This window comes from Sinocyclocheilus grahami, unplaced genomic scaffold (assembly GCF_001515645.1).
Source record: "Sinocyclocheilus grahami isolate Dianchi unplaced genomic scaffold, SAMN03320097.WGS_v1.1 scaffold20.1, whole genome shotgun sequence".
Taxonomy (NCBI): domain Eukaryota; kingdom Metazoa; phylum Chordata; class Actinopteri; order Cypriniformes; family Cyprinidae; genus Sinocyclocheilus; species Sinocyclocheilus grahami.
This window is the reverse complement of record NW_015505199.1, coordinates 1349807-1366008: the sequence shown is the minus strand read 5'-3', so window position 1 is coordinate 1366008 and position 16202 is coordinate 1349807. Positions and strand designations below refer to the sequence as shown.

The 16202-nt window shown below is 38.7% G+C and overlaps 2 protein-coding genes across 3 annotated transcripts in view; both read left to right on the top strand.

The window, feature by feature from the left end:
• Nucleotides 1-3558, top strand: rpl22 (ribosomal protein L22). 2 transcript variants are annotated; one of them, XM_016238775.1, is made up of 4 exons: nucleotides 1-97; nucleotides 743-847; nucleotides 1621-1745; nucleotides 3370-3558. In XM_016238775.1, exons 1-4 carry the CDS (start codon nucleotides 86-88, stop codon nucleotides 3509-3511), a joined length of 384 nt encoding a protein of 127 aa, XP_016094261.1. In that variant the 5' UTR covers nucleotides 1-85; the 3' UTR covers nucleotides 3512-3558. The 2 variants fall into 2 exon arrangements, with proteins under 2 accessions (XP_016094261.1, XP_016094259.1); XM_016238773.1 differs by having other exon boundaries at nucleotides 71-112.
• A 1894-nt stretch (nucleotides 3559-5452) lies between these two features.
• Nucleotides 5453-16202, top strand: part of chd5 (chromodomain helicase DNA binding protein 5) — a 34240-nt gene continuing 23490 nt past the window's right edge. Inside the window, exons 1-2 of the mRNA XM_016238760.1 lie at nucleotides 5453-5658; nucleotides 11943-12100. Coding sequence (XP_016094246.1) covers nucleotides 5592-5658; nucleotides 11943-12100 — 225 coding nt within the window. The 5' untranslated portion in view covers nucleotides 5453-5591. The remainder of the gene's footprint in view (nucleotides 5659-11942; nucleotides 12101-16202) is intronic.

The following is a 16202-nucleotide window of genomic DNA, read 5'->3' as shown; positions in this document are numbered from 1 at the left end:
CGATTACGTCTGAAATAGATTATAACGGGACGCTTTCAATGCGCACGCGCGCCCTCTCCTCTCCCTTTCTGCCAAACTGTCGGCCATGGCCCCGATTGTGAGTACGAGCAAGGTCCTGAAAAGCGATAAAATGCAATGGGTCACGTCTCTCTAGGCGCGCAGAAACCAGTGTAGATTGAAGCCGAATCATGGAACATTTGATTAATTTGGTTAACGAAAGAATATGTGCATCAGTGTTGTTTTTAAAAGCGTTTGTTTACTGGAGGTCTGGAGCGAGGCCTGGCTCGTGAGCAACCACGTTGTAGCAACCACCAGTTTAGCTGATTAGCATTTCTCATAGAATCGACGCAGAATAACTAGTAAAACACTGCGTGTTTTGCGATAATACTTTATAGATAGAAAATAATAGACATTACATTTTTGGCATGTTTTTAAATCAATGCTGCTACCAATGGATCGAAACCACGAAGCTAACTTAGCCCAAAATTATATGGCTGAGTTTTATATCGTTTCACATTTTCCACAACGTTTTCAAATGTATTTCGCTATTGCCTTTGGATATGTGTAATCGTATGTCTTTGTCACGTATACTGTCAGATTGCGAGAGCTCGTTTTGATGAATGATGGGAGAAACGTAGCTTTAGTGCATATGTATTATCATTAATTTAGATGTTACAAATCGTTTAGTGTACACACTGATCGTTTTTGCTTTCATCCATGTGTATCTTTTTGCGTCTTCCAGAAAAAGCATGTGACCAAGGGTGGGAAAAAGAAAAAGCAGGTCCTTAAGTTCACCCTGGACTGCACTCATCCTGTGGAGGATGGCATCATGGATGCTGCTAACTTTGTAAGTAGAAACTGATCGTCTGATGCAGAGTGAACACAAAACTGGAAGTCTCCATTCAGATTACCTGACTGAAAAGCCAATTTTCAAAAACTGCACACATGCAAAACTGTATTTTCTGCTTGCTTTAATATGCGAGTCTAGTGGTTTTCTGCAGTCTTGTATGCAAATTTCTGATTACAAAAAATACAGTATACACATCACTGTTTTTTTTCCCCCTGCATTCTTTCTGGGAAACTGCAGTGCCATATTTTGAGTTTTATTGTGCTGGTCTATCGTTGATATTAATTTCAGATAGACCTACTCCTGAACGGCACACTGGAACAAAACTAACATTGTTTGGTTGTTTGTCAGTTTCTTCCAGTCTGTTTATGGCCAGAATAAGTTGCAGAGTGGACTTAATGTCCATAATTGTCAACATGACACATGTCATGAATATGAAAGCGGTTTTATGCATGTTTATGACCACTGTCATTAAGTGTCATTCGCTCAGTTATGTCATTTTTAATGCAAATATGACATTATTTGACCTACCCTTACCCCTAACCATAGCCCATAACAAAGACATCTAAAAAATGTCATCTTTGCATTAAAAATTACATAACTGAGCGAATGACAGTTGTCATAAACATGCATAAAAAACCTTCATATTCATGACACGTGTCATGTCATGATTATGTAGGTGTCATGTCAGTCTTATGCACACCCCTTCAAGTAAAGTGTAACCTATATTTCTATATGATCTGATGGGCATGTCTGCATGTGTGTCTATGCAGGAACAGTTCCTTCAGGAGCGCATCAAAGTAAATGGTAAATCTGGCAATTTGGGTGGTGGCGTGGTCTCCATTGAAAGGAGCAAGAGCAAAATCACAGTGACATCTGAGGTCCCTTTCTCTAAGAGGTAAGTCTGAGATTAGAGATCCAAATTCTTGTGAAGGGCTGCTAACTATAATTTTATTGCCGTTATTTCACTGTGACTATAATATTGAACATTTAGTTGTTAAAATTAAAATGTGATTTAAAAGTAGTCATTAAGATAATGGAACTGAGAAATTTAGCACATGCGTTACCAAACAGCAAAACACAACATTGTGCACTTTATACAGTTTATTGCCATTCTCATTATTTCCAATGCAGTTTTGTATTGAGATCTTTTTTTTTCTCAACAATTTGTTTTTAGTGCCATTCCCAGTATTTCCTTGAATCGCATGTTAGCTGTTGATTCACTGCTGTATTGTAACGTTGTAAGACGTTTAATCATTTGAATTTAAGATGAATTGAAAGGTGCAAAAAGTACTTTAAGAGTTTATGCCTAAAGAAATTGTCTGCCATGTTGATGTAAGTTTAAGTAGTCTAAATATAGTCGGCAAAATCGAACAGATTTGTCAATTAACTTTTCGTTTCCTCTCTATAAATCAGTCGTGTACATTCACACGATCAGAACATTGGTGATTCAAATGTGTTTGTGCCTCGGTACAGTGTTTCCAAGACTTGTGCGTGTCGTCATTGTGGCTAACAGCCCACACGGTTTACAGATTGAAAGTGTGCAGTATTGTACTGCCAGTTTAGTCATTGATTTGAGGTGTTTTAGATTCATCCTTAATTTCTTTAATGATAAACTGAAGCGCGCGTGCATCTTGCGATCAGACGTTTATTTATGTATAGGTACCGTCAAAATAGTTTTTGTATTATGTAGAGTAAAATCTTTAATTTCATTTGATGCTGAATTCCTTCCTGCTTACTGGAACAGACTAGTATTAAACACAGAAAGCAGCCCATCATGTGGCTTTCAGTTTCATGTCAGCTTTATTGTTGTTAGTGTGTTGGATATAGCAAATCATTTTGAGAGTTGATGTGGTGTTTGTGTGGCCTATAAATGTTTTTGTATTTATCTAATTCATCTACTGAACATTTGACTTAATTGTTGAAAATGTGGAATTATTACACATTACTGTGATCTTTGTGTAATGACTTCCTCCACTTTTGATGTGAAGTTTCATGCAAGACTTTTAAGAGGCATTACCTAGTCAAGCAGCTGTTGCTGGCTTTGTAATATTGCATTAACTCTATTCAGAAAGTGTTGTGGCATGTCATCTACATCTTGTCCTTGTTGAATATTTGTCTGAGAAGCCAGATTGATGAGAAGGGCCTTAGAAGCTGTTAGGAGAACCACTACCACTAATTTTACACCTTATAATTGGAGCCTTTATGTACCCTTGAATTAAGATATTTTTGATAACTATAGTGATTGTTCCACAAGGCAGACTTTAAGGGTCTTTTGTTTGCCAAATTGTGTGAATACAAAGCAGTTACTTATAAAACCTATATATATTTTTAAAGGGTTTTAGCGCTACAAAATTTAAACCTTTTATATGTAGCTTTCCCATTCCATTTCATAGCTTTTGTATTTGCACCCTAGTCTCAGATATGGTTACAATGTTAATGACTATATTATCATCTCATTTGAAACTCGGTGTCATGTCAATTGCAACAATATGTAATGAGGAAGTGTTTGTTGTTTTCAGGTACCTGAAGTATCTTACCAAGAAGTACCTCAAGAAGAACAACCTGCGTGACTGGCTGCGTGTAGTAGCGAACACCAAGGAGAGCTATGAACTGCGCTACTTCCAGATCAACCAGGATGAGGAGGAGGACGATGAAGATTAAATCCATGCCACTCTTTTGTAAATTCAATACAATTTCAAAAGAAATCAGTTTTCTTGTTTCTGGTGTGTTCATTTCAGTATGTTCAAAACATTGTGTCTTTAACTGTGAGGAAAAGAGAAAGATAAACCCATTTGATTCATAATTGTGCATTTTCTTTCTTTTTTTATTAGAGCAACCCAAGTCTGTTTTTTTATTTATTTATTTATTTTTTTTTTATAAACTGCACTAAAGCATATAGGATTCATCTATCACAGGTCAGACAGGACCAATCATTTCCATAGCAATAAAGTTTGTGCACTCACAGGGTTCAGAGTTGATTTAATCGGTGATATTCTGCTGGAGCATCTAAAACCAGCCTTAAATGGCTGCTGGATTTAGCTGGTCTCCTAGTGCTCAACTGTTTGGGCCAGCTGAATGTCTCCAGCACCATACAGGACTAGACCGGGAGACCAGCAAACCTGCTTTGGTTGGTTTATGAGTTCTGGAGATTATTTTAAATGTCTTTGTCTGGTTTGATCACGTAGAGCGTCTCGCTGTCGTATCCTTGGCAACGGCTCGTGATTCGCAGGTTGACCTGAAGCAGGTTTACGAGAAAGAATTAGATTGGATTTTTTTTTAATGAGGAGAGATTCAATTAATTTCCAGCAGAAAAGTTTCCAGCGCTGTACCCAATTTTTAAAGGAACAGGTATTTCGTTTAAATAGTGATGGGTAGTTCGGATCATTTTACCGACTCGGACCTTTGAGTCTCCTTCAGCAAAATGAACGAATCTTTTTTCGAGTCATTTCGTTCATTTTAGCAAAATATAATTAAAATGTTACGTGTTACTTCCCTAATATGTTTACTACTTACGCAAGCGATCACACTACAAACAATACAAAACTGCTATAAGAAACAGAAAAGATGAATTCATTGTTTACATGGGTCTTCAGTCTATGATTAGCTCACCTCTTATCTGACAACTTTGGGCTTATGGGGCTGTCACGTGATGAATGAATGACTCAAACCCGAAGACTCGAGAGATGAACTAATCGATTCTTTTTCCGGCTCAGACTGCATTGGTTAAACTTAAGGGGCTGTCACGTGATGAACGAACGACTCGGAAAACCCCGAAGACTCGAACCAGGTGAACTACTTGACTAATTCCAGTACAGAACCTATAGGATGTTGCGCATGCGCGACTGAACGAATCACTCCCCGAGACGACTCGTTCTTCCCGAGTCACATTAAAGATTCGTTCAAAAACGACCCAACACTAAATAACAGAAACCTGGCCTCGTTTGTAACGCTTTAGTTCACCCAAAATGAGGCAGAATGCCTGTCACCATTTACTTTGTGTATGTCAAGGAGATGAAATAAAAGTGAACACTGCTTTTTCTTCCGTGGGACACACGCCACAGGTTTGGAACTACGTGAGGGTGAGTAAATGACACATTAAAAAAAAAAAAAGAAGTGAACTGTCACTTTAAAACATCTCTAAACCAAGTCGTCAAAGATGTACGTTCAGCCGTGACCTCGGATATATAATTTGTGCGACCTAAATTTGTAAAAGTAAAAGAAAAAGAAAAGATGGACAAAAAAAAATCATTTTTCCTGCTCCTATTATGCGCTTCCCTCGTCTGACAGACAGGGACTGTGAGGGAACTTTCTCCCGTATGTCTCCCTGTATAACCTCACATTCCTCGAACTTCAGCGGGAAAAGGGCAATGCCACCGCGAGACCGCCGGCACTCTCACTACTAGTTAAGCCGGTGACCAGGCGAAGAGCAGTAACTAGTTGTGTCGGGAAACTATGGGATGGATTGCCATGGCAACCGCCCAGACGTCACAATCTGGGCATGTGTGTTCCATTTTTGTCTCTTTCTTATTTTCAGACTGGAGGATTTGGATAGAGAAGAGGGAGAAAGGTTTTTTTTAAACAGGGCAGCCATCTTTTATTTTATTGAGAGCATATTAAAATAAAATTAGCCTCACCTTCAGTGGACGTTTCCTCTGAAGCTGAAAATCTGGGCATTCAGAGGGTTAAGTTTCTGGACTTTATTCCTGCATCTCGAATGTGATTTTCTTGTTATGCGGTAAAGATGCCCGGATCGCTAAGCAATGAAGATGAGGGACAAGACGATATGGATTTTGAGGACGACGTGCCAGGTGAGGGGGTAAAGAGTCACAGGGGAGGGAGAGTTCTGCCCTTCACAACTGCGCTGCTACGCCTAGTTGAATGCGGAGGAAAGGGGCTTGACGCGCGTGCGATTTATTATAGTCTCAGTAGCTTCTGTTCTCAGACTCACACCGGACACTGTTCGTCCAAAAATAACGGCGCACTGTCCGACTGTATTTGAGTCACTAAAGCGCGACTAAAGAGCAGACCATCTTTCTGCGATTCGCTTTGAGATAAAATCGTTCTCCGTTCATATTCCATCATCCGGTTGGCGCATTTTTTCTTTGCAAATAAATGAGTTATGCATGCACCCACTGTCTTTTTTTCCAGTCGGGGTGCTCTGATATTGCACCCACTGTGCATAATGATTTCTAAACCTGATGGACTGTTTTAATATAAAGTCTGGTGCATGGCAATACTGCAGTCTCTTTGTAATCTGGACTTTATTCCTGCATCTCGAATGTGATTTTCTTGTTATGCGGTAAAGATGCCCGGATCGCTAAGCAATGAAGATGAGGGACAAGACGATATGGATTTTGAGGACGACGTGCCAGGTGAGGGGGTAAAGAGTCACAGGGGAGGGAGAGTTCTGCCCTTCACAACTGCGCTGCTACGCCTAGTTGAATGCGGAGGAAAGGGGCTTGACGCGCGTGCGATTTATTATAGTCTCAGTAGCTTCTGTTCCGTCCAAAAATAACGGCGCACTGTCCGACTGTATTTGAGTCACTAAAGCGCGACTAAAGAGCAGACCATCTTTCTGCGATTCGCTTTGAGATAAAATCGTTCTCTGTTCATATTCCATCATCCGGTTGGCGCATTTTTTCTTTGCAAATAAATGAGTTATGCATGCACCCACTGTCTTTTTTTCCAGTCGGGGTGCTCTGATATTGCACCCACTGTGCATAATGATTTCTAAACCTGATGGACTGTTTTAATATAAAGTCTGGTGCATGGCAATACTGCAGTCTCTTTGTAAAAATAGTATGTAAAATAGTATGTATGGGATTTATGCATGGTTAAGAACTGATCTAAACAAATAATCAGTTTCCCAAAAGGTGTTACGGCATTTCTCTGAGGGATATTAAAGAGCTGATGGTTATAGTGCTACTCTGTGGTCACAGTGTCTTGTAAAAGTAGTGTATGTGCTTGATAGAGCCACGTGTGACAGGAAAACATCAGCTACAGTGATCCACTGCCTCTGTGGTCTGTTTGAGGGGCACACACTTTAGCCAAGACAGCCTCCATAGCATCTTTAAAAAAAATAAAGGTTTGTTAAACTTACCGTCAGAACTTAACTATAAAAATTACAGTCCTGATGTTATAGGTTTTGTGATTTTATATTTTAGGCTTCCTAACTGTAACTAATTGTGTCATTATAGTGTTAACATACAAACCTATTTGATTTATTATTAATCTGTTTGGTGCTGTAAAATGTACTGAAATTGATACAGATTATCAAAATTGTCTTCTTCAATCTGTGGATTTAATTTATAAGACGATTAAAAGACAATAAAGACCTTTTACTTAAAATGTCAATTCAACCATATTTACTGTTATAGTAGCCTTAAACATGTATTTGTAAATGATGAGAGATTTTGTAAATTTGACTTTATAAGCAATTTTTAAATAATTTATAATGTAATTTTATTTATTTATTTGGTTGTACCGCAGATTAGCAGGTTTACAATTTTAACATTTGTTTTCTGTTACAGTCAGATTTTTCCTGTGTTGGCTAAAAGAGGGGCCTTTGTGTATTTTAAATGAATGTATGAAACTCTTATTTTGTGCAACAGCTGCTTTACAGAAAATATTTGTTGTAAAGTGACACTTTATGTTGATGCTGGATATATCTTTCTCAGGCAATATGAACACAGTTATTATGCTTAATCGCTGCTGGTGACTACTGTATCCTTATGATTTCACTGTTTATGCTTCCTGTGTTGGTGAAGGGGCGTGCATCTAATTTTCCCCTTAAAGACTCATCAGTCTTTTTTTTTTTTATATTACAGATTAGTCTCAAAAGCCATTGGCTGTGAGAGCAGGGTTCTCAGTGGTGTAATGGAGAAGCCGTGCAGTTAAGATTTCGTTCTGCCTGCATGCCTTTTATACATTCACGGCCCTCAATTCAATAAAATCAATACATTTATGGTTTCTCGCTGGTCTAGGCTGCCTCTGAATTAGCCGTGAATTAATCACGTGACCGACCTGACCACGAGTATCTCATTTGCACCCCAATTGTGTATTTACCTTATTTTTTTTACGAGGCGGTTACGTGGTTGATATGAATGCTGCTGAGGGCTGCAAACGGTTTGAAATAATGTGCAATATGCAGAAGAATTAATAATTGAGAAATAATTCATGAGCCAGCGTGCTCTTTCTGTTTAGACAGTAAGCCCCCGCATGTGCTAAAAATGAGAAATCTATGCAGTGCAGGACTGGCCAGGATTTTGGGTTGCTATTTAGTCCCATTCACTGATTGCTTTCAGTGTAGGCCAGAACACCTTCACTGATTCCTTTACTGAAATTATAATGAGGTGGTTGATGAATGTTTTGGTGAGATTAATAAATAGCCAATTTTTTACATGTGAAATGAGCTATTAAGTTATTTAATTGCGAACCACATCGTAGTAATTTCCATACAATCAATCCAGTTAATCTCTAGCTTCTTTGCTAAGAACGATAAAGCATATCTTTAATTAATTATTGTGAATCTAACATGCATAAGTAAAGTAATAGAATGTATTTTGAAAATGCAGTTTGTATTGTAGGCCAGCGATGTGAGATTTGCAATCAGGACTGTTCACTGCCGTATCCAAACACTGCAGAACACATGACTGGTCCCCCAGCCAGGAGCAATGAAGTGAGCATGCTCTAACCGCAGATATAAACAGACAAACAGATGATTTATAAAAATGCTAAGAGAATGAAACATGATAAAGAATCCAATGGCAAGCTCAATAATTGCATGGTTTTTAATGTTATTTCACCTCCATCAGATTTGGTTAATGGATGTGCATCGCTTCTGTTAAGATATGCACATTTTAATCAGTTAGTTTTAAATTTTTTGCAACTTGAGTCCACATTCCTTGTGTGCCACATCAGGAACAAAGGATGGAGTGGTTCCAGAAAGATGCCAGATTGATTTTCTCCAGAGTTCCAAATATTTGCAATCTCAAAATTTGTAGCAGATTCAATGGATAGTTTACCCATAAAATAAATTCTGTAATTTACTCAATCTCACGTCGTTCGAAACCTGTACAGCTTTATCTGTCTGTGGATCACAAAAAAATATATTTAGAAAAATATCTGAGTTTTTTTGCCCATGAAATGAAAATGTTGTTTTGGATTTCATTGACTTGAACTATATTGACAAAAGTCTTCAAAATATTTTTCAAAATTTTGTGTCTGCAGAAGACAGTAAGTTATTCAGGTTCGGAACGACGTAAGGGTGAGTAAATAATGACAGAATTTTTTGGGTGGACTGTCCTATTCTAAAAAAAAATATCATTGTCATAAAGAAAAAGGTTTTATATGTTCTGCCCCGCTGTACAGCTTTATCTGTCTGTGGATCACAAAAAAATATATTTAGAAAAATATCTGAGTTTTTTTGCCCATGAAATGAAAATGTTGTTTTGGATTTCATTGACTTGAACTATATTGACAAAAGTCTTCAAAATATTTTTCAAAATTTTGTGTCTGCAGAAGACAGTAAGTTATTCAGGTTCGGAACGACGTAAGGGTGAGTAAATAATGACAGAATTTTTTGGGTGGACTGTCCTATTCTAAAAAAAAAATATCATTGTCATAAAGAAAAAGGTTTTATATGTTCTGCCCCATTCTTGTTAGTGCTGTTTCATTTGTCTGTCATACCCCAACAATGCTTGTGAGAGTTTCTGTTTCTGTTGATCCTCATTAGGATGCATTAGGGTGAAGCTGATCCAAAGTCATTTGAGTGCTTTTTGCCCCCTTCTTTATTTCTTCCATTCGAAGTCTGGTTTTCTTTTACATAGTCATAATCTTTGAAATTGAAAGATTATCATGAGCTGCTCATAGCTCTGTTTGGTGGGGGCTATTTTTGGAAGCTGCACTGTGAAAGCTGACACTCCTTTCTCTTTGCTAGAGTTTGTGCATGCATGTAAATCATTGTTGCATCACGCACTTATGTCTATGTGTCTGCATCAGACTCCACAGTGTGTCACATCTTGCAAATTTTACCAACAAATTACTGCAGTGTAGAATATGCGTGCTGGAATAAAATAATTATAGCATCTAAACTCAATTGCAGTGGCTTTGTTCTTGTTTTATAGGTTATTAGGACATTCATTTTAGACTACTTTGCTTGTGTACTTGCAAATTTTGCCACTATATCGCTTTGCAAAGCAGAGCAAAGGTTTGTGAATGAGCCTTGGGACTTAGAGAATGGATATAGTCTTCAGAAAGTAAAGATACGGCCTATAAAACTTGAAGGTCTCAATGAGGGGGAGTTCCAACCATGCTGTCTCATCACATTAACGGTGGGGGCACTATTAACATACGCAGTCTGTCAGACAGCTAATGCGTTTTCCTGTAAACGTTCCTCTTCTTAACAGCGAGACCGGCCGTGAATCCCATCTCTAATGGAGTGCGGCACTGACCCAGCCCTTGTTGCAAGGTCAAAGTTACCCCAATGTCCATGCTTAGCTGACACACAAATGTGTGGTTGCAGTCGTGACATTTTCAGCCCCGTTACCAGCAGCGAACGGCAACAGCACAGCTTTTAAACACCTGGCGGTTCCTGGCCGAGGCTCTGTTTGCTTGGGAACATGGCACAAAACATGACTGTCCGGGATGCAAAAATAGAGCTACAGTTTTGGGGAAATCAGGCTATAGATGATTGATTATTCATTATTTTCTTAGCTTATTAAATTGGAATTGGATAAAGTGTCTTCACATTGAAAAAATATACACTTCAGCTTAGTATGCTTATATTGAATAAAAATATGAATTTTCACCAGAGTGCAAAATAATTATGTATCTTATGTATATGTACCTTGCATTATGTACCTGAACACTGAAAAAGATATGTACTTCGACTCCTTGGTATTCATATAGAGAATAAAAATATGAATTTTCACAACGACATAATCCAAAATGCTTAAAAGTAAGTTGACAATGTAAAACCTCGCTTTTTTCGATATCCTCACTTCAAGAGTGCTGTGTTGCATCACCACGACTGTAAGTGAGACATGAATGAAGACGAGATGAGTGCTTGATGCGCCTGGCAGGCAGCAGACATATTCTGCCGACATGAAAGAGCCTCCCTGTGAGATGCATTGCAGACGCACTGCCCTAAATATCCGTCATCTCGCAGGCAACTGCTCTGTTTATGTGTGGCAGAAGATTGAAATAAGAAAAAACCTCCCAGCGGCTGAGAGAGAGATGGGAAGCTTTGTATTTTACATGAGTAAATACCCAAAATGCCCTATAGGGCTGCAAGCGAGGCTTGAACTGTGCAGGGGCTGCTCTCACCGGAGCTGAAGTCCTCAAACAGTGGCAGCTAAATGAAGGTTAAGTGGATTTCGAGGATAGCATCCAAGAGGCTGGGAAAGCCCCTCATCCGGCAGCTCCCACGGGGCGTGGTGGGCTGCGGGACAGGGCTTTAGCTGATTGACTCCACCACACGCAATGCATATTTCATGGCCCACCGTCTGAGCTGACGATAGACAGGCGGCAGGAGTTGCACCATAGTGCTCTGGTTGCAGACGATGCCTTCCTGATGTCTTTTTTTTCTTTCTTTTTGACAGCATGGCATCATTGAAGTGTTACAGTGAATATGTGCTGCCAGACAGCAGTTTTTTGTTTACAGTGAGAGGTTCACAGTTCAGTAGGTGGCAGAGACCTCACCTCTCTCCTTTCACTCCCCTTTCAGAAAATCTTTGCTTTTACTCTAATGGAGTGAAGGAGCCTCTACTACACAGGCAAACCCTTCACAGACAGACAGACAGACAGACAGTTAGATAGATAGATAGATAGATAGATAGATAGATAGATAGATAGATAGATAGATAGATAGATAGATAGATAGATAGATAGATAGATCATACAAAATCATAAAATAGTTAAGTTTTCTCATGAGAATGGGTTGTATAGATCGACGGATAGAGAAAACATAATGGATAGATCGACAGACACATTAAACAACAGGATGGATGGATGAATAGATTGATAAATAGATGGGGGTGATGTGATGTATGCATGAATCTCATAAGTGTGAACCTCTTGTGTTTTTTCTCAGATGAGGATGAGGAAGGTGAACGTCAGAGGAGTGTCCCCCTGTCACCCTTAGGGAGATTTTTCTCTGAGGATGATTCAGTTAAACTTCATAAGAAGAAAAAACCCAGCAAGATAATGGAGGGAAAGGAGCCCAAAGTTAAGAAAAAGAAGAAAAAGGAGGTAACCTTTTAAATGCTATCTAACTGATTGAAGCATGGATGAAACAGATGTTGTTATGACATCATCAGAATGCAAGTTATTGTCATGTTGTTAGGCTAAATCAGCATTTCTTGTATTTATAGCTTCCTAGTTGTTTTGGTTTTTGAGTGTCATGATCAGTTACTGTAAATGTGTCACCTGTGAGGTGACCACATTTCTGATGTGAAAACCTGGGCAGGTCAAGTTCAAATAGTTCAGAATGGTCTAAAGTTCAGTCAGATACTACTTGTTTGCTCAACTTATCGTGGCTGAAACTTACAATGTTGTACAACTGTCCATACATTGGGCTCCAAAACAACACTGAACCCCATTGATTTTCATTGTATGAATAAAAAAACTAACTTTTTTTAAATGTGTTTTATAATATCTTCTTTTGTGTTCCACAGAAGACAGACACCAAAAATGGGGGCTGTCCTATTAAAAAAATGTCAAGACTCCCTCCCAGAAAAGTTAGGCTGACATTAGACCATCCATACAACAAGTAGCGCCCTGATCTGCCTTCAGCCTACATTAAATCACAGCACTCATAAGAAAGGCCAGGTTGAATGATCAGTATGAAACAACTTGCCTGACCTCGGGGTATTTTGTCGTATTTTTTACCGATCAGCCTTTTTCTAGTCAGCTCTCTCTCCGCGCCTTGGCGAGCGATAAAACATTTACCAGGTCAGTCGGTCACAGTCCCCCCAGCTGACTGTATTTACCTTTGAGATAATGAGAGGGATTCCTCTTTCTCTCCTCCCTAGCCCTCCCTCGCTTTATCTGCCTCCTTGGACAGATTCAGTCTTTCTCTCAACCCTCCCTTCTTCTCAGCAGTGGTAAATGTGCCGTGGAGAGGGCAGAGAGGTCTCCCCTCAGCAGCTAAGAGCCCTGCTTGGCGTCAGTCATGCTCTCCCTGCAGTGCCGTGTCAGACACGGGCTTAAATCAATGCAGGTCAAAACCGCCGCCTGCCCTTCTGCTGTCCGCAAGTCTTAACAGCTCAGCTTGCCAAAGCCGGCCACCTGCGCCGGAACCTGATAGACTGTGGAGAGTCTAGGGATTGTAACGGGAGAGTGAGAATTGATGCTTTGTCAGATGTAAACAATGATAAGTGACATTTCATTTGTACCGATGAGCATTTTTTTCTTGTCTGGTATGTTGAAGATGAGGATGTTTTTAGGGAAAAAGATCCCAGAGATGTCTGACACTATAATGCAGTTCTTTTTCCACAGAAAATGCAGTATTTAAAGGCATACTTTCATAATTTTCTTACTCTCATGTCGTTCCAAACCCAAATGACCAACTTTCTTCTGCGGCAGAGTATTCACACTGCTTTTTTTCTCCATACTCCATACTACAAAAAAGTGAATAAGTTAACTGGGGCTGTCAAGCTCCAAAAAGGACACAAAAGTAGCATAGATATACACTGCAAAAAATGTCTTAAAATTTTATAAAGTTGTAGTATTAGAATTATTGTGTTGTTTTTAAGAACAGAAATATTGAAATGTCAGTCAAAAGATATTAAAATTAAAAAAAAAGGTAACATTTTAAAATAAGTTATGTTAAATTAACAATAGAAATACTTCTAAAGCATTTATGAATCATAGTTACAAATCCATTGTTAGTTAATGCATTAACAAACAATAACTAATGAGATCTTATTTAAAAAAAGGCATGAAGAAAAGCTTAATTTAAGATATTTTCTCTGAAAACATATTGTATAATATTATATTACTTATTACTATGATATTACTTATAATAGGATATTACTCCGAAAATATGTTGTTTTATGTTACAGGAAAATAATACAGATTAATTAATAAACAATTTTTATTTGATTAATTTAACTAATTTGCTATTTTCCAACTTGTAAAGCAATACAATAACTAAGCGTGTGGAGAAGCCTGAAATTGTAATAATTTGTTGAAAGTCTTCCCATCCACCATAGGTCACAAAACTGATTTGCATTCATTTTGATATAACATTTAAATGTGTTGTGAATAGTCACAAGACAAAAGAACCAATTATAGCTTATTTCTGAAAAATCGATAATCTGCCTGAAATTTCTTTTTCATGTTCCACAGAAGAAACTCAGACAGGTTTCAAACAACATGAAGGTGAGTAAATGATGACAGAATTTTCATTTTTAGACAAACTCTTCCTTTAAATACTGCATTTTCTATAGGGATGGTGTCAGCCTGAATACCTCTTTGTGACACATTATTTACATTGGATCTTTTTTTTTATCCTTTTGAGGTACATTCTCAGAAAATTGTGGCTTGGATTTTGGGAGACCTTTCAGCTCCAGCTGTTAAGCTCTTTAGTGGTTCTAGTCTTTGCCTTTTGCATGAGCACCCCTCCTTTTTCACTCTCTCCTTCCTCTCTCACTTTCTCCCTCCCCCATGTACGTGATTGAGATTTGTCTAGACGGGCCCTAGAACACAGGCACTGCAACCATGGGGACTCTTCATAACAAGCTCGTTATGCAAACGCATCTGATTGGATGGCGCTGTTCCATTGGCTGCTGCAGTGAGAGAGCTCCCCCTACACCACCCCCCCACTCCCAACACTGCACAGTTTGGTTTCCATGGCAACTCAGAACGGCTGCTGGTGTAGCTTGTGTGCTCTGCGGCAGTGCCGGCCTACCCTGTGCCGGGGAGACGTCTGCCAGCCAGTGCACAGCTGCAGCACAGCAACAGGCTTTCTCCAATCGTACACACACACAGAGTAATTCACCCACTAAAACGTGTGTTCCTTAGCAGTATGATCATTTTGATTGGTTTCTCTGCTTCCAGATGTTAACTAATAATCATAGTGTCATAATTATCTGTTTTTTTTTTCTTGTTGATTTTGCATTTATCAATAGTTACGCCATAGTAAAAGCCTGTTTTTAATTAAAGTCTGTGGATGTGGGGTCTTTACCAATTAGGAGGATCTCCGTTTAATACCTCCTATAAGTACTAAAGTCATATTTTGGCAGAGGCAAGATTTCTGTGCTCCTGAACACTTAAATTGTCCACTATAAAATTTATACCGCTATTTTTGATTAGCCTGCACAGAAGTCCCTTTAGGACAAGTCAGTTCACTTGGTGACCATATAGGTAACACCTCCAGGCTTTTTTTTCTATGTAGACGCAAGTATGCACATACAGTATAGCTTCTATGAATAGGGAAATTAGTATAGTATTAGTTACATAACATTATTATTATTATTATTGTTAAAAATAATAGTAATCGTTATAATTAATAATAATAATCTGTTTTATTTTACAGTACAGTTGTATTACAATAACTGCAAGGAAAACTGAATGGAAACGTTCCACTGAAAAATCCAGTGAAATGCTGTAATCATCTATACACAAAAATGTTAAAGGGGTCATATGATGTTGCTAAAAAGAACATTATTTTGTGTATTTGGTGTAATGAAATGTGTTTATGTGGTTTAAGGTTCAAAAAACATTATTTTCCACATACTGTACATTATAGTTTCTCCTCTATGCCCTGCCTTTCTGAAATGCGTCGATTTTTACAAAGCTCATCGATCTGAAAAGCAAGGTGTGCTCTGATTGGCCAGCTATCCAGTGCGTTGTGATTGGCCGAATACCTCAAGCATGTGACGGAAATGTTACGCCCTTACCATATTGTGATGCCTTGTCCTGGCCGGAGCGACGAGACAAAAACATTAAAACCCATTATAAATGAGGCATTTGTTGCATCCAGTGTCTTTTTACGCGATGCATTGCATCGCGCCGCGTAAACATAAAACCATGTCTGCATTTGTGATCGAAGAAATGACAAACTACAAACGCTACTCTACACTGCTCAAAACTCGCGTTTGAATCATCAGTTGCAAATTCTTTATATATAAAAAACGTACTTACACTCTGTGAGTCAGAGCAGCCGGCATTGTAGTCTACTCTACTAGGATCAGGAAACAGTCCTCATCCTCCATAAAATGTGCTGGACACATCGGAATATTTTGGTTGAACTGTTCTGGAACAGTGTTGTAAATACAACTTAACCACTGATTTCTAGTCGTGTCCTCTTTTGGAAGGCCAAACAAAGTAGTTTCGCTTTCACAACGAA

Bases quoted from the DNA above. Each gene is read 5' to 3' on its own strand.
- rpl22 (XM_016238773.1), top strand. From the start codon at position 86: ATGGCCCCGATTGTGAGTACGAGCAAG. The intron at 848-1,620 runs GTAAGTAGAAAC...GTGTCTATGCAG, and splicing joins TCATGGATGCTGCTAACTTT to GAACAGTTCCTTCAGGAGCG. The intron at 1,746-3,369 runs GTAAGTCTGAGA...TGTTGTTTTCAG, and splicing joins GAGGTCCCTTTCTCTAAGAG to GTACCTGAAGTATCTTACCA.